The sequence below is a fragment of the Eptatretus burgeri genome, chromosome 15 (assembly GCF_056783735.1).
Source record: "Eptatretus burgeri isolate ZD-2024b chromosome 15, Ebu_testis_v1, whole genome shotgun sequence".
NCBI classification, from domain to species: Eukaryota; Metazoa; Chordata; class Myxini; order Myxiniformes; family Myxinidae; genus Eptatretus; species Eptatretus burgeri.
The window spans coordinates 64,798,812-64,823,758 of NC_140975.1; the positions used below are offsets into that span (position 1 = coordinate 64,798,812).

General features: G+C 40.7%; 1 protein-coding gene across 5 annotated transcripts in view; it reads right to left on the reverse strand.

Moving 5' to 3' along the window:
- The window catches only part of LOC147012353 (spectrin beta chain, non-erythrocytic 1-like), a 330,873-nt gene that overhangs the window by 19,716 nt on the left and 286,210 nt on the right, over nt 1-24,947 (reverse strand). For all 5 annotated transcript variants that reach the window (XM_085856438.1, XM_085856436.1, XM_085856437.1 and 2 more), the window contains 12 exons: nt 19,883-20,146; nt 12,576-12,800; nt 12,391-12,480; nt 11,725-12,003; nt 10,363-10,493; nt 9,958-10,162; nt 8,500-8,874; nt 8,054-8,298; nt 5,891-6,029; nt 5,723-5,807; nt 2,289-2,485; nt 903-1,021 (listed from right to left, as the gene is read on the reverse strand). In XM_085856438.1, coding sequence (XP_085712564.1) covers nt 903-1,021; nt 2,289-2,485; nt 5,723-5,807; nt 5,891-6,029; nt 8,054-8,298; nt 8,500-8,874; nt 9,958-10,162; nt 10,363-10,493; nt 11,725-12,003; nt 12,391-12,480; nt 12,576-12,800; nt 19,883-20,146 — 2,354 coding nt within the window. The remainder of the gene's footprint in view (nt 1-902; nt 1,022-2,288; nt 2,486-5,722; nt 5,808-5,890; nt 6,030-8,053; nt 8,299-8,499; nt 8,875-9,957; nt 10,163-10,362; nt 10,494-11,724; nt 12,004-12,390; nt 12,481-12,575; nt 12,801-19,882; nt 20,147-24,947) is intronic.

Consider the following 24,947-nt stretch of genomic DNA (forward strand, 5'->3'; position numbering starts at 1 on the left):
TGTTTTAATTAACCCAAACACCTATTTTTCACTCTTGCACTTGCTTGGAGTTTTCTTAGTCTGCATGCAAAGTTTCAGGCTGCTAAGTTTTATGGTTTTGGAGTTATGGAGGACACACACACACACACACACACACACACACACACACACACACACACACACACACACACACACACACACACACACACACACACACACACACACACACACACACACACACACACACACTCATTAGTATGATAAAATAAACATTTAATGAGATAATCTTTTTCATCATGTACGAAAATTTAAATGAAGCAGGTTTTTTTTTTCTTCTTCCACCAGACATGACTGTATTTATTTGAATCTGGTAACTTCACTGGTAATTCGGATTAGAGTCATGTCACGCCTCTGTATTTCAACCAATCCAGATGAGAATTGGAAAAATGTTACCTTACCACAGCTTTTATAGGTTAAAGCAGGTAGACATTGGTTTGGTATCTTTTCAAATTAATCAGGGTCAAAGCTCAAAATTTTAAATCAAATTAAGATTTTTGGCATGCCAAGCCTTTCGGTTTTAATGAATGCAGAAAATATCAGGCACAGACATACCTTGCCACAGCCCCAAGAGAAAATGAACAGGGAAATATTGATCCAGTGTCTTCCTTGATATTTTTCAGGGGTCAAAGTGGATTGGAGTGGGTATGTTGCATTTGCTTGAGAATGTCTGCAATTCTAGTTCAGCTACGTTTTACTATGTTTTGGAACAAGTACATCTACAGTATTTTCTTGTAAGAATGGTTGTTGTATTTAAATGTACTCTTCACAGTTCAATGGGCTAACTTGTATTTGCAGTGATACTCCAGCTGTATACAACGCCACAGGCAGAACCACAGTCATATCCCTTTTCCCATCTCTAATACCTTTGTTTCTCTTCACGCTGTCGTCTTGCTTCTTCCTCCTGAGCCAACTGCTCCTGGAGCCTCAGCTCTTGCTCTGCCTGTTCCTGCTCCTGCTTCTTCTTCAGCTCCTTTAGCTCCAGCTGTTCCAGAAGAGCAGAAGCATTAGCACTGGTAAGAGTGCACAGCATGGCCTGAATTATAGTTATTCATACTTCCACAAAATACAGTTCCACAGTTAAAGAAGCTCAGGAAAAGGCCATTCAGTCCATCTTTCTTGTGCCAAGTACCTTCCCAACACTTTTGATACAAAGCAGTCTCTCTAACCTGTATGGTATGGTGTGTGTTGGTTGTGGTGGGAGAATGGGGAGGAGGTGGGGAGGGACAGGTAAGGAAATGTGAAAGGGTGAGAATGAAAAAGGGAAGGGTGAGAACATACAGAACAGGTAAGATACCATTCTTCACAACATTAAAGGGGATGATGTTGTAAAGAGGTGATAATTATCTCAAATATTGCATAACCTTCTTATTCTTTGTGGAAGGTTAGGTAGGGGTTGAATTCACAGAGATAACATTCACAAGGTGACATGACAAGACCCACACCTTTAAGAATCAGGAAATCTTAATATACCATCAGTAGAACACAGCATGCACATCACCCAGAGATCACACCCCATTCACACAGTATTCCTCCCATTCATGCATTGACTGGATCCCTCTTATTTTTCTTTCCTGTCTCTTCCTAACACCTGTGTTATGAGCTACCCCACCCCATCCCATCCCTCCCCTCATAGCTCTTCTTCTTTCCTCTTGCCTGAAAAAGCCTTCATCTTTCCTCACTCACCACTATGAACATCTCTCCACCCCTTATTATTATCCACCCTTCCTTTTGAAAAGTTTAGCCCCCAAATTGTTTCCCACTATTTTCTAATTTCAAAACCTTGCTTCCTGAATGATATTTCTAACCACAGGTTTACATTTACTGTCCTGCTCACAAATTCCATTCCTTTTCCTATGCTTGTGAGAACACCAGAATATATATAACCTCACACCCCCTTACTTTCAGTATGTTACCTATTAATCTACACCTATCTTTCAACTATTTACAGTAATCTTTACCTATCTCACTTGCTCCTGCATATAATGTCCTCCTGTCATGGCCTGACACTATAACATCCACTTTTTTCTGCACTATCACTCCAGCCCCTCTAGACAACACTTTCTTTATTTTTACAAAGCTCAATCTACAGATGTAATTGTCTCATCATCAACAAAAATAATCTCTATGGTTTCTTCCTTCCTGTTAACCTACTTCACCTTCCCACTATTGCCTGCTCACTCCATCATCACTCCTCTGCTTCAGAGCCATTCAAAGTGGTATTCAAATAAGAAGAATATTAGACCAATTACCCCAGTGAGTTTAACCAGGTTGGCAAAGCGCTCATCCCAAGCCGTGACAGATTTCTCAAATGCCTCGTGCCTCTTGAGAAGGTCTTCAACTTCATCCACGCTGGCACCCATCTCCTGGCTTGTAATGTGTGGGTCTTGAGCAAGGAGCCAGGCTTCAGCTACTGTTGCATCGCGTGAAAACTGATATACCTCCAGCACTGGGGTTAGAGGTAAAAATTAGGAATTTGGGTGAATTTATGGTGTATGTACATTTGGGAGATGGTACTGGATTTTAAGTGCATGTATATCCAATATATAAAGCTCTTTCTAACCACTGACTGACTGACTGATATTAAAGATCGGTACCTTCCGAGTGATGGAGAAAGCTGAAATTTTGTGGGTCAATGGACATTGAAACCGGTACACCGGGGAAAAAAAAATCACAGAATCGTCGTACAACATCCAAAAATGAAAATATAAATAAATGAATAAAAAGAAAAAAATGCAGGTGAGTGACCTGCACAGTAATTTTGTGTGCCAATGGACATCGAAGTCAACACACCAGGAATAATCACGGAACCGTCAAAGCATCCATAAATTAAAATATAAATAAATGAAAGAAATAAATTAAAATAAATAAATGAAAAATCAAATGCAGGTGAGCGACCCGAGACAATGGGGAAGCACGGTTCATATGCTTACATAATGTGTGTATGCTTACAAAAAATAATAATTACAAAACCATCGGAGCTTACAAAAAAATTAATCACAGAACCATCGGAAAGCATTCGTATGCTTGCTTACACAATTACAATGTGTAAGCATACCCTGCTAGTTGTTTATCGGCTTAGTATTAAGAGAATTCCATCCAACAAGTTATGGAAAATCACTTTTTATTTTGTTTCAAAATTCCTTTTTGGACAAAAGAGTGCATTTTTCAAAAAAAAACAAATAAATCAAAGTAACGATTTAACCACAGTCTGGATCAGATCTCAATCAGCTTTATTAGGCTGCTCCTGAGATAGCTAAAAAAAACTCCTGGCAATGATGCTGATGGGACTGTTAATACTACAAGAATTCGAACCTTGATGGCAGAGTCTTAAAGAACACTTACCAACCATTCCTTTCCTGCACGAGGCCGGAAATGAACATTATTGAGAATGTGTGGGCTTGCATAAAAATAGAGGTGAATCTGTGACTGAGCAACGTAACTGAACTATTGTGTAACAATATAGGATATTTGGAACAATATGTCACACCTTGTGTATTCCTATCTTCTTACATTTAATATTGTAAAATTCTTTCCAATTGCAGCGATTGTTTAAAAAAATGACAATGTCCCTTTTTTATCACCATTCCCTGAAAAATTAACTTTTGGTTCACGAGTCAGTAAGTGACCACTATATTCGTTATGGGTGTGTGTCTGTTGGGTCGTCAAAAATTTTTTTTTTTTGAGATTTGTTCTACCCTTATTATCAGTATTTAAAATGGCAATTTCAGTTAATACAATGGCGATTTCGATGAAACTTGGTTGGTAGGTTCATACCATGACCTAGTTGTGTGCAAATGAGAACCGTTGCTATGGATACCACCGTTGCTGAGCAACGGGACTTTGAAATTTTTGAAAAATCATAAAAAATTGATTTCTTTCAAAATCAAAAATTGTGCCACGAGCGACTGTGGGCGGTACATTCAGCCATATTGTCAAAAATTTCCAGCCGGAACCTATGAAAACTGTCGGAGAAGATAGACTTTGAATGAACCCTGGTCGAAAACAATAAAAAAAACGAAGTTCGTTATATCTCAGAGACTATGAGTCAGATATACATGAAACTGGTATAGTAGGTTCATGGTATGTCCTAGTTATGTGTGAGAAAGAACCGTTGCTATGGACCCCTCCGTTGCCTAGCAACGGCCGACGACCCATGTCCGCCTACCGGCTTGTCTGTCTGTCCCGAGCATAGCTCCGTGGGCTTCGATCCGATCCTGATAAAATTTGGGTGGGAGGTTTCTATCATGATCTAGTTGTGTTTTCCTGAGAATGGGCGTGCTGCGCCCAATAAGGGCGGAGCCACGCCCAAAAAACATGTGTTTTTAGGGGGTAGCCGATTTCAAGTTACATCTTCTCCGAGGGGGTTTGTCGAATCTGGCAGGGGTTTTGGTATTTGGTTAGCCCAATGGCACCTGCATAGCCTCACGGAGCTCGATTTTTAATTTTCGTCCCAAGGTCAAGGTCACAAGGTCACGAACTTAGAAAATGTCAAAAAAATCAATAAATTGGGCATCGAGCTCCTTGGGTTTTCAACTGTTTCGAATGAAAGTTGGTATGCAAGTAGTGCTCTTCGAGTACTACAACTTTCATCATTTACGTTTTTCCCGATTCCCGCTAGTTTGCCCGTGGCGTCCCCTCGAAGGTCAAAAAATAAAAAAGGCGAATCGTGTACATTGCTCGTGAACCATCGCCGTCTCCAGACTTGTCTTTTGTATTTTCATTTGTTATGATGATCTATTGTATTAAAATAATGCATTCATTCCACTACTACTTCTTTAATTCCTCAAATTATTCCTACTTTATTGAGCAGTTGACAGGGTGGGAAGAGGGGGGAGGGGTGGGGAGAACGTTTTTTTGCTCCAAGGCTTTCAGGAACCAGCTCGCCAGGCCTGGAATTTAACTGAAGGCAATTTGGGCAGGCATTTGTAATTTGTTTAGGGTGCTGAAAATAACTTGTCTACTGTTTGCCAAATACACGATGAGATCTTTGAAGTCCAGCAAAAACGTTAGTGGATGAGGCACCCAGTCCAACGTCTATCCGAAGGACGGCGTGCTTTGTGATGCAACACCCTACCTGCAAAGCACCAATCCGACAGTTTTATAGTTAGGTCGGGAGTAGAACCCAGACTAGTTGGGTCTAAGGTAAGTGCATTACTTCTACACCATCCTTTTGGACTAAAAATGCATTCACTCTCTCTAGTTATCAATGCTCATTGTCTGGGACTCGTGCATGAGTGTGGGTATTGGTTGTGTGCATTCCAAAAATATTTCTAATACCTACATGATACATAAGCTATAAGCCTTTTCAAATTTATTACAGTACAGATCAACTACAAACTTCATAACTTGGAACAAAACTGCTTCAATATCTGCAACAGTACTTTTTAATCCCTGTACAAACATCTTAATAATTGTACAAATATCTTAATCCTTGTACAAACATCGTAATCCCTGTTCAAACCCATTCATCTCTATACAAACGTCTTAATCCCTGTACAAATGCCTCAATCCTTGTACAACGTCTTAATATTTGTAGAAATGTCTTGATCCCTGTACAAACGTCCTAATGTCTGTACAAACATCTTAATCATTGTACAAGCGTCTTAATCCCTGTTATCTACAACAGTGTAAATGCAACCTGTCACACTGTGCACATAATATGGGCAAATCACTTTCAACCTACTTAGTTTTAGCCACTCTGCAGTGAATTCCCACTTGTTTGTCATCTCCTTTCTCTTCTCCTGCAGTTGCTCCAGTTTCTCCTTGATCTGAAACACAAATGTGAGAAATGTACATCTCAAAGCTCCTTCCCCGCCATCTACAAGACTTGCACTTTGTGTTGTTTGCCTACTTCAGGTGAAGCGTAGTGATTTTTGGCAAGTAGGTCGTTTCCCATTCTGATGGCGGATGAGAAGTTATCTTGTCGTGCATCAATCTCAGCCAAGATGTGCTCATGGTTATTCATTTGCATCTCCACTCCAGACACGTCCCTGTGCATGTAATTGTTTCTTGAATTTAATTTCTGTATTTTTACTTATGCTTCTATGTATTCTTGTTTATTGGGCACAGCATTAATTATGTTTTCATGATAAACCTGTCACAAAGAAAAATGACATTATATTTTGTTCCATAAGAGTTCCGTCAAAGTCAATAACATGTGTCCAGTTCCATGGCCTTTGAACACAGACATGCTTGCTCCTGTAGAGCTAACTTTCACCAGTTGTCATTTTCTACATTTCACAAACATTACTGTCCCATCTGCTGTCCTTGAAAGTTTGCTGCTGGAAGTACATCTTTGTATATCATTGTTGTTGGTGGTTCCTATTTTTTTATTTGGCCTCAGCGAGCATGATTCATTCGTTCTTTTGGGTTTTCCATCTTTATATCTACTTTTTACATTTCTTCTTCACTCCAAAACTGTTCTTTTAAACATTGCAACATCTGTTGTATCAACCCTTGTGTTGTCGAGCTGAACATATTTGTGCATTTTTTTCATGTTCAACATCAATGGTTTCTTTCCTCCTTCTACCCTTGATTTATTAGAAGATTATGAGGCAAAAAATTGCTTGAGAAATTTTTCCTCATCTCAAGCAGAATCGACAGTGAGGCTTTTTGAGGTGAGTGAGGGTATCGAGGGGGAGCACACACCACATGGACTTGACAGGGTGCTACCAGAACTCTGAGGAAGGAGACTGGTATGAAGGAGAGTTTAACCTTGAGATAGCACGATTATGGTTCCTGGGTTGCCAGAGGAGGAATACACACTTGACAAGAGTCTAAAAGAATGACCCTTAGTTTAATTTTGAATCAAAGAAAGAGTTCAGACAATCTACATCTTTTGTGAGTAAAATGACAGAGCATCACATGCCAAACATTGGGCCTGAGCCGGAATGATCAAGTTTTGGAGAAAAGACATTCAAATCAGACAGATACAATTTCAGATAAGACCTACTGTTTGACTCTAGTTTGCTTAAGAACAGACAGCTCTGTGAAATTTTTTTTGATTCCGCACATTCAAAATAGCCTTCAATTTCGCGAATACGAATTGTTTTGGTGGCAAATATCTCCCGACAAACCTTTCTGTCTGGCAGAGTGGCAGGAGAACTGCAGGAAAGATGGAATGAAACACAGCATGAGAGAAAAAAAAAGTAATTTGGGAAGTAATCTCAGGAGCTGCCAATACCTGAGCTGTCAAAGCACAAAACATTGCTATTACCAATCAGCACCTCAATCCAAATATTGGATCACATGCCCGCCTGGCCAGTCAGCCTGGGTGTATATATCCAGAGACTTCAGTTGCATCTGAGTACTACTATTAAAAGGTAGTGAGATTTACAGGCTTCGATAAACTATTGATAAAACTACAAAATTTCATTGCAAAGCATTGATGCAGCTTCATGTATGAATAAATAAAACATGCAAAACAGAATAAACATTTACACAGACCATAATAATCATTTAACACATTCAGGATATTAAGAATCTGCGAACACAAAGAGGGCTTTCTCTTGCACTTTAACTCACATCTCCAGTGTTTTCCCTTGCTTTTACAGGATGAAAGACCCAAAAGGTACACGTTTTGCGACTATTGAGCTCGACTCTGTTTTTTTTTTTTACCTCCGTGACTTTATTCTTGCAGCTAAATGATGCAGAGATTAAATAAAGTGTGTTGAAAGTAAGGTGTTGGCACCAAAGCTAAATCTGGCTTTTCCCATTTATGAAACTGCCTTCCACAGACTGTTCTTTCCCATTCTTCCCTCCAAGGCTTCAAAAGTAGGCAGTGCACCGCCGCCTCGTGTCATCCCTCAAACATGTCCCATGACCTTTATTACCCCCATGTACCCTTCCTAACCTAACACTCTTAGTTGCTGATTCCACCATTTCCTTCAATTCTCTCTCTTCATTTTCTGTTCGTTTATTTCCTGACCGGTTGTGCCCATTTGTTATCCCACTACCACACTGTCAATTTAACCTTTCTCTTCCATGAAAATAAAAATATAAACAATCACAAGACCTGGGTTTCTCCTGTGCGTCGAGTTGCCGCATTATCTGTTCCATCCAAAGCATGAGGTCTCGAATCAAACTGAGAAAACAGTACTTTTCCTCAGTGCGAGCAAGTTTCTCATGCCGCTCCTCGCAAGAAGACAGCAGCTCACCCCAGCTTGAGGTTACATCCTCTTTGTGTTGGTCGAGCTCGTCAGCTTTCTCACCTGCGTATGAGGCCCTCAGCCTCTCAATGTCTTCCTGGATTTGATTTACCTGAAGAACCACCACAAGATGGAAAATAATAATCAATGCCATCGTTCAATAGTTTAATATTTTTCAACAGAACCTGTTTGGTCAGTGACATCTTTGGAATCCATATGCTTTTTTCTAAAAGCAAGCAGAATCTGAAATGTTGCTCAAGTTCATTGTTAATAATGAATTTTTGTACATGAGTGAAATTACACATGGTCCTACCTGAACCTCTAAAGCATGCACATCATTTTTAAATGCAGCGTGCTTTCGCTGGAGATCCTCAACAGCATGCAAGTCACGCCCAAAATCATCTGGGAGTTGTTGATGCTTCTCATTGATGCGCCCACCAATGGCTCGCGCATCATGTACAATACGGTGGAACTCGTGGGAGGCACCAAGGGCAGCAGTGCGCGTTGCAAGTAGTTCTAGAAGTTCCTCCCATGACTCTTCAAGGTTTGATTTCCAACTAATGGCTGTCTCAACATCTGGGTGCCCCTTGGCGACAAGCCCGTTTACCATGGAGTCTACCACAGTCACACGTTCCTGGCCCACACTCACTGTGTCACGTGAGAATTTCGAAAAATGCTGCTGCAGCATCTGGAGGGTTGAGACTATAGTTAATAGTGATCAAAACAAGCAGGAAAAAGGCAATACTAAAGCAAGTTAACAGCAAATATACTGTATTACCAGGAAAGTGTGGGAATAAAAGCAGGAAGGGAAGAGAAAGAAGAGAAATTGAATTAAATAACCCAAGTTTGGACAATACCCGCCTGCCAGTTTGATATTGATCAATTTAAAGAACCTTTCTGTTTTGTGGCCTGGTCTATCATCACTTCATGTTTTCTCCCAAACACAACACTAATCTCTTCTCTTGCTGACCTCTCATTCATCATTAATTCATTCTCACTTTTCCATTTATACAACTCAATCAACAAATATTCAGTGAGGTTTTTAAACGAATGGGAAGGCTAACGGCTTATATTTATCAGTGGCATCATTTTTTCCATCTTCCACAATATAAATATCAACAATATTTTCAAAATCGATTAAGTGTCCATCCTCCATGCTCCAATATGACTTGTATATCATCGTGGAGAGATATGCCAGCACAATGGATTTATTCAAAGAAAGGCTAGATAGAAGCCCATTTTATAATTACATCACCACTCTCACACAATAATGGACACTTTTTCCAAGGGCAAAAAACAAAAACAATGGTAATTTCATACTGTCGTTGATTATCTGTGAAAGAATGCTTATCCAGAGCAGTGCTGAAATACTGAATGTGTTAAATTTTAATCGAGCTGTAAAATATCCTCATTTCCCACAGCAAGTTGCGAGCAGAGCTGAAAACTGAGAACCATTAATAAATGAACCTATCAGCTTAGGAAATGAAGCACTCAGCTTCATTAGGGAGCTCAACTTTAACGTGTGGCCTTCCAAGTTCAATGGCTTGACATTCTTGTGAGACAGTTAGAGGACGGACAAACAAAATTATTATGCTCATAGGTAGTTGCCATTGTTTTCTTTCTCTTTTTAAAGAATCACCTTTGAATCGGTTTAATAGCCTCCTGGAAATAACCAAAACGAAAGCGGTTAGGCAGGTCCATTGGTTATAAAATACGATCAGGACTTCTATGCTGTGTGGAAAGAATTTCATTTTGTGCATTACAGACTCACAGTGATATGCTCAAAGTCTTGTCCCAGCTCGTGTGAGCGTGCCGACACTTCATGCTCATCGATCCACTGCTGTAGATCACTGACCTCTCGTTGAAGCTGCAACAGCTCATCCTGCTGCTCCAGTTTTGTTCGCCGCTCTTGAGCTAACTCTAGCAACCCCCCATACAACCTGCTAACCTCAGCCTGCTGCTGGCAGATTAACTCACTGCAAGAAGTAAAGCAAAGTGAAACGATAGGAATGAAATAGACAGAGAATAAATCAAGGAAAAACTTCTGAAACCGTTTCAAGAGTTTTATAAAACACCAGATTTTGCGATTTCCCACTTTCTGGTCTATTGAGGGTTAGCTTGAACAAACGATGTGAGAATACAATATTACATTTTATGATCATTTAATGTTGCTAACCTTTCAGGGTGCTTTTGATCAATGAGGTTGCGGCTGGTGTTGTCCAGTTGCTGGATCACATCATTGTAATCTTTCACAGAATCTTCCAGTATTTTATGCTTATTCAACATCGCTGTAGAACTCTGCTCATCCTGCATCAAGCAAAACATCCATTACTCGAATAACATATTAATTATACACAACGTATCACTCACCGCCTGCTTGTTTTTAAATACCTGCCTTTTGAGAATTTGTTCTGTTCTCTCTGTGTTGCCATTTCATCAGGAATTGCTTGTGATTCACATAACACAAAGACATTTACATTGTTGTGGGCAGAGTAATGGTAATGTGGAAGGTAATTAGTCTTTCTGTAAGAATCTCAATGGGCCCATGAAGTATAAAAGCTCCAGATACTCTGTAGACCCTAAAATATTTCAAAATTGGTTTCCTAACCTTATTTATAAATTCAATGAAATAAATTAATGAGGTAATCCAAAATGGTTATTTGCAAACCTCATGTTGGACTGCATAAAAAGCACACCCATGTGTGTTATACCACATTTGTTGTGGTGCACATGATGTCATCAGTTAAACTGTTAAAAGGCAATTTAACCATTCGTTATACTATTCAATGGGCTGGCTGTATAGCCTAGGCCCTAGAGGGATTTGCAGTTGCCTCTGAGCTATGAAGCCTGGGTTTGAATCTCGATCTAGCTATAAACTGTCATCCTGGTGTTTCACATGCGGAGTGATTCATCAATGTGTATGCCATCCCTCAAATGGATGTTAAACTGGGTATTCTGTCTGCCAGCATTAGTTGGTGGACATTGAAGATCTCATGCATGATGTCCTTCATGAATATGAGGCAAGTCATCACTGGCACCCAAAATAAATTCCTGCCTCTGACTGACTGCTGGAAAGGCAATAGCAATCCACCCAGCATGACTCTTGCCCCGGATCTACTTCGGCGGCACCGATGCTATTTAAAAAGTATGGTACGATGATGATGATTACCCAAGGTTAGGGTGAGATTGGCTCTGGAGTTTTTCGGGTGCAAGATGCCAAGAGGAAGAATGTGAAGAAAGACTTTCATAGTGGTAGGAAAGCCACACAAAGCTGAAGTCTGTTTTATGATGATTAGAAACAATGAATACAATTATCTCCCATGCCTCACATCTCTCCGTCTTTCTCCCAGACCTTCCATCATCCCCAGCCACCCTAGACTCCAGTTGGATGCCTGCATAACATTTAAATTTTCAATCCTTTTTTTATTCTGACTCCTTTTATGTCTGAACCTGAGACAGCCTCACAATCACATGAGGCCTCTTCTGTAGTCCTAAAAGGTGCACAAAATACGAAAGGTCTGTGGTTCTAATTACTTGCCTTGGCCTTCTCTTCAGCAATCATGTACAGCTCCTGTTCAACCATCCAGTTCTTGGCTTCAGTGGCATCAAACAGGTACTGCTGGCCACGTAGAGCTTCGTCCAGTCGACTCCTTCGCTGCCCGACCTCTTGGGATAACCTTAGCCACTGTGAATCCAGCTCGGTCAGCTTCTGGAACAAGGCTTCAGGTTCTCCCTCACCATGTGCAGCCATATCTTTGCCCCGCTGCAGCACGTCGCTCACACGTGGCTCATGGCCCTGGATTTCTTTTTGTAGGTTCTGCCCAACCACGTTAATATTAATCATTGTTCCAAAAAAACCAGGTCTTAAAATAAATATGAAGGTAAAAATATGGGTTTAGTTACAAAGCAGTTCAATAACAAAACAAAATAAGGTGAACAGCAAACGAGATGGTCGACACTGAACAATTGTGAGATTTCCAGATTGAAGAATCTACTGATGACTTGTCATTTTGCTCGAATGATAATCAAAAAACAAAAATGCAGTGTGAGATTTATCATTTCCTCTGCAGACAATCATCGTCTAGCTTTTGAGAAAGTGCAAAATTATGAAAGGACCTCAAAGTAGTCCATTTCACAGCACAAGGGGTACTGTGTTAAAATAACAATTTGATTTGCCCATCACAACACAGAACAGCCAACCGACCTCATTTTTCTGTGTGAGCAGCTGCACCGTCTGTAGGTTGCTGCCACAGTCCGTTGATGTTGCAAGCGGCATTCGCTCATCAATCCAGAGCTAGAAAAGAAAAGTAATTATCACTTCTTGTATACAAAATAAGATTGTGCAGGAAGCAACTGCACTTCAATAAAAATGAGAATGACTTTTCCCACCATTTCGTCCTCCAGATCACGATTTAACTGATGGACTTCCTTCGATGCCATCAACTTGTTTCGCCGTTCCAGCAAAGGTTGGTTCAGCTCTTTGAAACGGTGTTCAACACTCTGCCTCCTGCAGTCCACCTCCACAGCATTCTTTCCTTCTTGCTGCAGAGCTTGAGATTGGCTCTGGAGCTCGATGACTTCCTTTTGACCCGTTTTCATCTGGTCTTCAAGAAACTGAAGTGAAATAAAGGGTCTTAGAAAGAGTTGCCTGTCCGTCATATTGATCCATTACAAAAGGCATCCAATTTTATCCTCTCCTTCCCCCATGCCTCCCCACACACATCGTTTGTCCAAGTTTCCCTCTATCTTGGCCTTCAACTCTGCTGTTGATGTCTCCCCCCCCCCACCCACCCACACATCTCTCTCTGTTGTTCCGTTTTTGTCCTGTTATGTCCTGATCCATTCAGTGTACTTGCTCTTCCATGAGCCTCGACGATGTATACAAAAAATTCACAAGTTTGGAAATGCTTTTACATTCACACATGGAGGGAAAGGAAGTTACATACACACAAGTATAAAATAGGCTTTTCATAGGTGATAAAATTTATGATTCATATTTATCTCGACATTAGTCCACGCAAAGCCAACCGTAGAAATAAAACAGTAAATTTTCATCAATGCAGAGTTTGAACCGCACACGTGCACGCGCGCACACACACACACACACACACACACACACACACACACACACACACACACACACACACACACACACACACACACACACACACACACACACACACACACACACACACACCTAACAGCTCAACAAGAGAAACCTAAAAAACGAATGTTGAAGCATAGTGGAGAAGGCCATTTACCACTGCAAAGCTATTCAAGATATGAACAATGAGGGATGGCTGGTAGGGGAGTTAGATTCATGGAGCAGTGGAAGAAGACCAGATTGGTCACCAGGATAGAGCAATGATGGTGCCATCCCAAAAAATTGAAAAAAGCTGCGTCAATGGCACAAAAATTCTGAAATAAAAATAAAATAAAAGACAACAGTGAAAGCCAGAAGACAAGCACAAGGAGATATGAGGAGGATGGGAGCCGAGCGCTCTCCAGGGGGTGGACAGAGCGATGGTGGAAAACTGGCCACAATGGTGCGGGGAGGAGCTGTGTGACAAAGCAAGCGTTTGGAATGTGGAGCATCACTGGGAACCCAGTCGCCAGTCCCTGGGGACCCAGCGGCGAAGGCAAGGTGAGACAGAGGGGGAGGAGACACAGAACCACCTGAATGGGGAGGGGGAAACAGACCCAACTTACAGTCGTGGGCTGAGTGAAAGCACCTACAAAGACGGAGGGGATGAAAACGGTGGATGATAACAGGCAGAATGACGGAGTGGAACAGAGGGGTGAAGGAGAGAAGGAGGATGAGGATGATGAGGAGCAGCAAAAACTGAAATAAGAGCTGGCAAACAAAATAGAGGAGATGAGATTGACAGTTTTCAGGGAAAGACCACAACTATACAAAATAGAAAACAACCTATGGACAAAAATGCCAGTTGGGAGAACCAACAAAGCACTCAAGATATTGGTACCAAAATCATCCCCATTAAAGGAACTCAAAGCTGTGAGCTTTGCAGCGGTACTACTCAAACAAGAAAAAGTAATGGGAAAACAACATTGCAAGAAGAAAAAACCAGCCCATTTTGACAGAGACCAGGAACCACTATGGAAACAGAGGCTGGAGACACAAAGGGAGCAACTGAGAAAAGATACAGGAAAAATACAGCAATTTATAAGGGGAAATCGAATCCCAAAGTTAATGAGGAGAATCCGAAAATTAAAAAAACAAATACAAAAATTGGAAATGAAGACTTAGAGGTGATGGTTGCTCAAAGCAAACTCAAAATATAAATGATTGCAAGAAAGATTTAAAAAAACCTCTGACAAAGTCAACAAAGGGAGAAAACAAAACCACATGTTTGAAAATAATGAGAAAAGATTATATTGTGAACTAGGGAAACAAAAGCAAAATGTATCAAATCCCTCTGAGAAAGATAATCCTGAAAACTTCTGGAAAGGAATCTCTGAGGACCCAAAAGAACACAACAAAGAGGTGGATTCGATCCAAAACTTGGAGAAGAAAAATAACAACACCTAAAGGAAATGCCTCTAGTGATATTTAATGAAGACAAGAAATTAAAAAAAAATACAAAAATGCCAAACTTTAAAAGCCCAGGCTCGGATGACATTCCAAACTTTTAGCTAAAGCAACTAGATGCTCTACAAAATTAGGACACTCAAGCATTCAACAAATTTATCTAAGGGGAGGAGACCTTGGATGAGTGGCTCACAGTAGGCAACACCTTCCCCATTCCAAAATCTAAAGATACCCAATTACTTCACAAGTATTGACCAACAATCTGTCTACAAACAATGTAAAATTTCTGACGGGAATCCTCACAGAAATGATGTACTATCTCTTAACACAAGAAGGAGGTCTAGAGGCAGAACAGAAGGGATGCGAGAGAGGATGCTACAGAACAATAGACCACCTACTACTAAACAAGGCCATACTTGAAAATTGCAACACAAGAATAACCAAATTATCCACAGCATGGATAGACTACAAAAAAGCTTTTTGATAGTGCCTAAGATGGGATGGAGAACGAATCATTATAATTGCCCAATACCAGGGACACGACACCAATGCCTTTAAGAAAATGGCGGGACTGAAGCAATCGGACAGGTGTAGGTTCTGCAAGGTAGAAACAGAAAGTACGAGCCACATCCTATCGAGATGTAAAAACTCATGGCAGAACAGCCGTACAGCCAAAGGCACAACAAAGTTTAATGAATAATCCACTGGCACATCTGCAAAAGTCTCAATACCCCAGTTCCACAAAACTCATGGAAACATGAACCAAAAGCAATCACTGAAAACAAGGAAGTAACGCTCACACATGACCTAATGATTCTATCGAGTGTGAACATAGAAAACAAAACATTGTGACCGGATATAGTACTGAGGTACAAAAAAGAAAAGAAGGCATTGCTAATCAGTACCCCGCAATTTTGGCTTAAACAAACAGAAATCAAGAAAATGACCAAATATCAAGATATCAAGAATGAAGTGAAAAGATCCTGAAATCTGAAAAGGGCCGAAATTGTACCTGTGATTAATGGAGCAATGGGAATGATAAAAGATAACTTTACAGAGATCTCAAAAAACATTCCTGGGAATATTACTACAAACAAACTGTCATTGAAAGCCGTCTGTGGCTCGGTGACAATTCTCAAAAGAGCACTCAGAACAAAACTTTGAGAAGAAGAAAACTTCACAAATTGCTCCTTGAATCATTATCCCTTACTGAAATAGAGGTGGATACTTGAGACCTGGGTGGACTCCATTACACCTTTAGACTGGTGGAATAGGTCAAAGCTGGGGAATAAATTACTATGTTATCAAACTCTTCTGATTTTCACTCACCAATGTCTCCAATACCACCAAATAAAAGTCCTGAGCGATTCACTTTGGGGAAAATTTTTGACAGCATTTTGAATTTTTGTCGAAATTTCGGCTTTTTTCGCACAACGAGAATAAGGGTTAGAAAAAGGAAAATACCGATTTCTATTTTTTTCTGGGATACTAGAGTACTGCAAATTGGATTATATATTAAACATAACATGTTTTATCCTACTATGACAGAATAATTTAGTTCTGACAGGGACGTCATATTAAAAATCCAAGATGGCCACCAATATACGGGTCAAACCGAAGCTCCGCGGCCACACGGTCACAAGTCCAGACCGCCCTGGTAAAGATGGATATACATGAGTACAATAAAGTAACTTGATCGAAATGGTTTTTATTCCTAATACCCTATGCATCATAGTTGGAATGATAAACCAAGAAAAATAAATGGACTCTGCTTTAAAAAGACATTATAATAATAAAATAATAAAACAAATCCAAGACGGTCACCCACTGGTATAGATAATGACTGAACATTAGGCATTTACAGGTTGTTTTCAAAACACCTTGACTACCAAAAACGTACAGAAAACATAACAGCCTGGATACAGTTGCCTTACGTGCTATTCCAATGCATTATATTATAATTATATATCAAAATCAACACAAAATGTTACGCACACATACATTATACATGGGCTTGGTTCAAGGTTCATAGGCATCATCTTCATCTTCATCAATTACAACATCAACTGACTTGTTGTGGCAGCTCTCCCCACAACAACCACCACATGCAACCACACACTTTAAGCCATTTTTGTGGCAGGAACACTGGTTTGTAGCACACTGTCTTTTGGTGCTGACTTTACATTTACAACAAATAATTTTAAGTACATTTGCGGGTGCCGCATCTAAGTCCGTCATCATTGGGCGCATAATGTTTTTGTCCATAGTCCATCCCCATTCCAGTGCATCCAGGCATTTGTTGTCGAGTTCGTTCCACTGAACCATCTGGAGATGCACACGAAGGCTATGGAAATGGGCTGCACACTCAGTCGGAGGGAGTCATTCTGGACCCATTCTATTACACCGAGCAACCATTGCTTGATACTGCGTGTGTCTTAGACTTGTCAAGGACTCGCCCTTCCCTCCGTAGAGTTGACAGAAGATTGAAACTCCCAAAGTACCGACCTTAACTGCTGTTTATTCTCTATCTGACAATGCTTCAGACAGACGTTGAATGCTATCCAACTTCGGGAAGGCTTTCAGTAGGTGGGTTTTTCCTTGTCCAAAGGTAGATGATGTGGTGGCGCATCCACTCCAAGCATGAATGAAAAGAACGGATGGTCAGGTCCATCACTTCATGTGCTTCTCGAATGCTATACACCTCAGCACCTCTATACACCTCAGCACCTATACACCTCGAATGCTATACACCTATACACCTCAGTTTTCCTTTCTCATGAATATATCAGCCATGTTCGTTTTCCAATGGTGTATCAGCAAAATGAAGACATCTGTGTCTTCTGCGACAACCACTACAGATTGGTTATTCCGTGAAGAGTCCAGAGCTGCAGATACGATCAAGGTATCCGCATCGCCGTCACTGCATTTGGTTGTATGCCCTTTTGCCTGCAGGAAACTCGCAAGGAAATTCTATTAATTGTCTTATTCTTGGTGTTTGAGAAAAATGTCTCTTGGTCCTTGTGGCAATTGGACGTATCACTGACCCTGATATCAGCTGACCGTTTGCCTGATCGCCTCAAAAGTTCATGATCTTTTGTGGACGGCCCTTCATATCCATCGAACACAACACAGCACAATCCATACTTATTAGAAAGATAGGATTCGTACTGTTCAGCAACCTCTAGATAGGTAGTATTCTTCTTCCATCGAATGCAGTGTAGCAGCCAACCACCATCTATCACAATATGCAGGTCTCCAAGTGGACCAGCAGCCTCGAGATTGATATTTGTCATATCTTTCTTGATGACCCTGGCTAATTCTGCTTTGTCAGACTTCCTCATGTAATAATCCTTGAGGAGTGATGTAGGTATTGCCAACAGTTCATGCATGAAGTATAACTTGATGTCCTCAAACTCTCGCTGTGCAAGTGCTGTGCAGCGCATGAACAATACAGATGGCTCAATTTGGATATTCTTCTTGGAGATGTTAATGCCGGGTTGGAGGTCATTTAATGTCCGAACGTGGATGGATCTCTTTATATGTGCATTGTTCACAGCTATGCCATCTAATGACTGATGAATCTTCTCGCCCACGATTTCTGTCTCATCGCAGTTGATGCCATCCTCCTCAGTAGTGGTTATACCTGTGGTCAATGACCTTAATGAGGATATCTCTATGTTGAATGGATCATGCTGCTCGAACCAGTCAATTATTTTTTGCAAGTCCATCAGATCTCGTTTGCACCTGGCTTTACCCAGTTCCACGTGCTGTGCACTTGACACATGACGTCGATTTGTCAGACTGGTCGTTGCCTCGTGAACAGCGGCGCAGTGATGCATAGCATAAACCCACTGATGCCTGACACTTTCCATCATGCCACGACCTCGTGTTAGACCTCCTCTGGCATTCATTGATCGCATGAGTATTTGCTCAATACATAAATCTGTCCACAAACCGGCCCAATATCTGTCGCTCCTACGTATTGCATGGTGACCTTCAGCAAACTTTTGGTAGAGCCATGGGTGTTTGTCTGGAAGATCTCTCATCATCTGGAGGTAAAGTCTCCCGCTTTTGGCATAATTTATATGACCAGACGCCGCAAAAAGATTCAACAGTTTTCCAACAGCTGTAAGGTGTCCCTCCCACTGATTCCATAAATGCACAATGTAAACAGATTATAGTTATACTGCGTACAACCTGTTACATCATATTAGAGTAATAGATTAACAGTTCAATTACTATACATGATGTCTGATAAAGTACACGAAGGATTCTTTGAAACATACTCAGTTTATTATATTGAAATATATATATATATATATATATATATATATATATATATATATATATATATATATATATATATGTATATATATATATATATCCATTCTTTTGTATCCAGGCCCTATATAAAGTTCTGAATCAGTTGATTGCAAACATGGTTATGCCACCTTGAGAATGCTTTAATTAGACCCTCATATGGATGGACATGGCACCTTTGTCTGTGAAACTAGAAGCATACGTAATCAGAAGGAATAAATATGAGTTAGAATAGCTTTATTTTCGTGTACTCATACATATCCATCTTTACCAGGGCGGTCTGGACTCGTGACTGTGCGGCTGTGGAGCTTCGGTTTAACCCGTATATTGGCGGCCATCTTGGATTTTTAATATGACGTCTCTGTCAGAACTAAATTCTTTTGTCATAGTAGGATAAAACATGTTATGTTTAATATATAAGCCAATTTGCAGTACTCTAGTATCCCAGAAAAAAATAGAAATCGGTATTTTCCTTTTTTTTAACCCTTAGTCTCGTGCGAAAAAAGCCGAAATTTCGACAAAAATTCAAAATGCTGTCAAAAATTTTCTCCAAAGTGAATCGCTCAGGACTTTTTTTTGGTGGTATTGGAGACATTGGTGAGTAGAAATCAGAAGAGTTTGATAACATAGTAATTTCTTCCCCAGATCACATCAAAAGGGATCCATTCCACCGGTCTACTTCTGAAACCAGCATATGGAGATAACAACCAATGACACACACACACACACACACACACACACACACACACACACACACACACACACACACACACACACACACACACACACACACACACACACACACACACACACACACACGTTTCACCTGCTGTTTCTTGAGTAGTATGTTAACACTTGTCAGATCCTTCCCATAATCATCCGAATGGACCTGTCCATCCAACTCCTTGATCCATTTTTCCAGGTCTCCACAACTCTGTGTAATGAGTTCAGCTCGGTTTGCGTCAAACAGCTGTTTGGCCTTGTGCTGTGTTGCTGAATCGAGGCAGTCCCACAAGCGATGGAGCTCGTCCAGGTGTTCCTGCACTACTGGTGCAAACTCTGGCTTTTCGGCCGCAAGACGCAATCCATCCTACGTCAATGAACAAATACACATTGGAACCCAGCATGAATTAGGGCTGCATTTCACGTCATATATATATATATATATATATATATATATATATATATATATATATATATATATATATATATATATATATATATATATATATATATATATATATATATATATATATATATATATACACAGTATTGTTGCAGTTCTGTAAAACCGCATGCCTCCAAGCCAATGACACACAACATACAGCGATCCCAAGGCTGTTATTCCAATAATATGTATATTAGTTAGTCCCTTTCATAATATGTCTATAGTGAGTAAAGGGGAAAGATGCATTGAGTGGGACTCTGAGTTAGACCTCTTACACCTCTTTAACCTTAAACCCTCACAGTTCTTCCACTCTTTTTCTTCTACACCCCTTTCTCTCACACGGAACATGCAAGCAAGCACGCACACAGCCCAATAATGAATGTGAAAAGCACCGCAGATCCCTTGCAGTTTGCGCACCAATACAACGTGGATCCATTGCAGTACGGGCACCAATTTGCCATTCAAAATTGCGCGCCAATTCTCAACCGCCATTTCGTTTCAGACCTCCATACCGCTCACCAAATTATACCATGCTCACCAAAACCAAGAAAAATCCCCGCAACAATTCACGCTTACCAACACAACCTTCATTGACCATCTCCTTGCAAAGAATTTCAACCTCTTCCCCACAATGCCACATTACAATCCTCTCTCAATATAAACGCCACAACATATTCACACTACTCTACAACTGCCGCAACTGCCACATGGTCATCAAACTCTCAGTATAGCCTCAAAGGACATGCAGGAGACGTAGGTCGGGTTATTTTGGGGCATAACTCGAAGCGCTAACGTGCGATGGAGCTCGTTTAAGGATCTGCAGGTGGCACAGGGATTTTCGTAAAATCCCTCATTTGAATGGAGGCCAGCGCACATTCGAAGCGGGAGAGCGCTTCCAAAAACCATGGCATCATGTTAAACTCGGAGCTCCAACGCATGATCAAGTCAGTGAGCGACAGCTATTTTTTGCGTTCGGGGCCTGGTGGGGCGTGACTACGACTGTTATGGACCAACGGGGAAGCGTGATTTCGTTAACAGCCCCATTTGATCCGATTTTTGGCTCATAAAAAGAGCATCCGAGGCAAAGTGGAGCAAATCGGAGAGCAGTTGGAGATCGAGAGCAGTTTGTTGTTGGCGGATCATGAGGGACCGGGAGAGGATGAGCCAGGGCAGCACTCGCCAGACATCAGACCTCGCCAGGAAGACAGGCGGTGCAGAGCGAGGGGTGTGGTGAGTCCACGTGATCAAGCATGGGGTCATGCGTTGCTGCTACGAGCTGGAGCTGCTCCATTCCAACCAATGCTCATTAGATTAAATTGACACTTACACATACAGATTCTTACACGAATAGGATAGGGTCTTTCCTCTCACGCATCTTTCTTCTACCATCTATCTCTCATCTACTGTGGACGCAAAATGAGAAATCAATGCGGACAAAGCCCGACCAACTTTTCTTTTCTGGGCAGGATTCAAGAGCGAACTAAAAGAGTGAACCAAACTGACTCGCATCTCATTACACTCACCAAGCCTCATTGGTATGCATTGCTGTCTGTGCTATCGCTGATGATTCGTCAATAAGCGATGAAACTGGTCCGGTTGCTGAGGGTGTGTGTAGCATTGGGATTCTCATGTGTGTACTACGTGTGAACATCTTTATAGTTGTTGAGGAACTCTGGGAAGGGTTCGAAACAGCATAGCGCTTACTTTGTGTCGGTCTTCTTGTGTTGCTTAATACAGCTTCTTTGGCAAGAGGAGTGTGGGGGGGGGGGTCAATTGTTTATATAGTCCTAGCCACCTGGGTTTCGTTGATCAGGTGAGAGCTGATTGACGATTCCCTTCATTCACAGGTGAGAGATGTGGGTGGATCTTTATATATATCTATATATATATATATATATATATATATATATATATATATATATATATATATATATATATATATATATATATATATATTGTCGTGGCGCTGGCGGCCAAGGTTAACCCCCCGACCCAAATTGTGGTGATGGGCGGTTAACAACGCCAGCCCCGGACTGTCGAGCGGTTTCTTATTAATAGGAGGCAGACGCATTGATCCTCCGAGATTATCACATGTGCTCAAAGGGCATGGGGCAATAGCGGTACGACGGAGGCACGGGGAAGCACAGCACGGGGTTATACTTAAACCCCACTACAAATACACGGATACAGTTACTTAAAATTAACATGTTTAATGAAAATAGACAAATATTTATAAAGGACAATAATGAAAAGGTAATGATAATAACGTGAAGTAAATAAAAGTGTAAGTCGAGGCACCTCTATAAACGGACTTAAATACAGACAAAGGGAAACAAAATAAAAAGAAAACCATTCCTTTATTATTGTACTTAGCTTGGCCCAGAGCTGGTCTTTGTGGAATTTGGAATCGAGGCACTTCCACTAGCACGTGGTGACGCATGCAAAATGGTGCCAAGTCGCTTCTCTCATTGCAGGAGAAACGTAAGCCAGGCAATCTGCAAGCGGCACTCAACAGCAAGGCTCATCGACCCGTGCAGCTGCTTCATGCATCGATCATCCTCACCAACCCGCTATTTTATATACACAAGCCCCGGGGTCCCTTCCTCATGACCCAAGCAAGAGCCAAATGCCAGCATCTTGCTTCACCACGCGAGCCAAATCGCCTCAACATGGATACAAGAATTGTGCCACCCTCTTCGTGCGTCGAAGGAAATTCAGCCTTAAAGCCCTGTTCTTACAGGCCCTCTCCGATTTATGTTCTTTCTCGACCTTGTGTGTTCCTTCCCTAATCTCAACTCTCACTCACTTTGTGCGTGTACTCCCAATCTCTCACGATTACTGCGCAACCAACCCTTCTTCTTCGACATCACACCTAACCACCGTTTCCTCCTCCGGGGCCTGGCTTGCTCGCACAAAACTCGGGAAAGCGGGGCCTCCGCCCATTCGGCATGCCTGGCTAGCCTCTGACGTCACGCCCACCAATCATCAGCCTCAGGGGTGTGATTTTGCGCACTGTCACCCTTGGAGGCAGGGCTTCTGCCTGCTCGGCATGTTTGCTTGTAGTTGTTTGAGGGATGTGTTCCCCACCTTTATTACAAATCATGAAATATAAAAACAAAGGGAAAAGTCACAGAGGGGTGATTACTTACTGGGGAAACTTATTCTTACCCCCGAGCTAATTAACACCACACAACCCCCCGTGTGGACTTAAGCTCACAGTTTCCCTACTTAATTACATTGAGATGTCTCCTACACATCCATGGACCAAACAACTCTATTCAATCCTAAATTCCCTATTAAATTCATCCATCTACCCCCACAACCGTAACAATATATATATATATATATATATATATATATATATATATATATATATATATATATATATATATATATATATATATATATATATATATATATATATATATATATATATATATATATATATATATATATATATATAGCCTGGTGTGTTGGCGCAGTGGTTAGGGCAGCGGCTTGGGATCCAAAAGGTCCTGAGTTCAAGCCCCGTTGGGCCACTGAATTAATACACCAGGGGGTTGACTCAGCCTGTCATCCTTCCGAGGTCGGCGAAATGAGTGCCAGTGTGCTGGGCCGGTGTATACCCCGGTTAAAATAGGTGTACCATATCCCTGTGTCATAGGAGGCGACCAGGGTTGCGTCAGGAAGGGCATCCGGCGTAAAACATGTGCCAAATCACTATGCGGATCATACGGATGATCCGCTGTGGCGACCCCTAACTGGAGCAGCCGAAAGAAGAAGAAGATATATATATATATATATATATATATATATATATATATATATATATATATATATATATATATATATATATATATATATATATATATATATATATCGAAAGGATACAAGGAAGATTCGATTCCGAACGCCCTTTGGTTGATTCCGTCACCACTATCTTGGTTCCGATTGGCCGGAGCAGAGTTTTTTTTTTGTATACCTTGTCAAGGCTCATATGAGAGCTAACACACAAAGCACAGCAAGAGGGGCATGAGACAAGAGGGGCAGGAGTGGGAAGGACAAAACAGTGGGGAACATAGACATTAGGAGATCTGTGGAAGGGAGAGGGTTGGGGCGGGGAACATGGGGCATACAAGATGGACATTACAGGGACTTTCAGGAAGGAAAGCAGGGAATTTGAAGGAGGTGCGTTTGAGGTGGATTAACGGGGGTAGAAAAAATTAACGGGGGTAGAAGAGTTGCCCGAGATTTGGATTGATGACAAATATAAAGCTATTGAAAGGTTCATTTATAAATTTATATTTTACTTAATATGGTGGGTGTGTGTATGTATATATATATATATATATATATATATATATATATGTATATATATATATATATATATATATATATATATGTACATATATACATATATATATATATATATATATATATATATATATATATATATATATATATATACATATATATATATATATATATATATATATATATATATATATATATATATATATATATATATACATATACATATATACATGAAAAGTACATGAAAACTCTCCCAAATCAATGACCTTTGTAAAATATGCTTAGAAATCCAACAGTGTTAAATAAATTAAAAAAAACCTGAAACCTTCAAAGTTGTAATTCCATGGTAGTTAATTAAAAAACAAAAAATCTTAAGGATTTTAAATAATTCAAGATTACTTTCAGAACT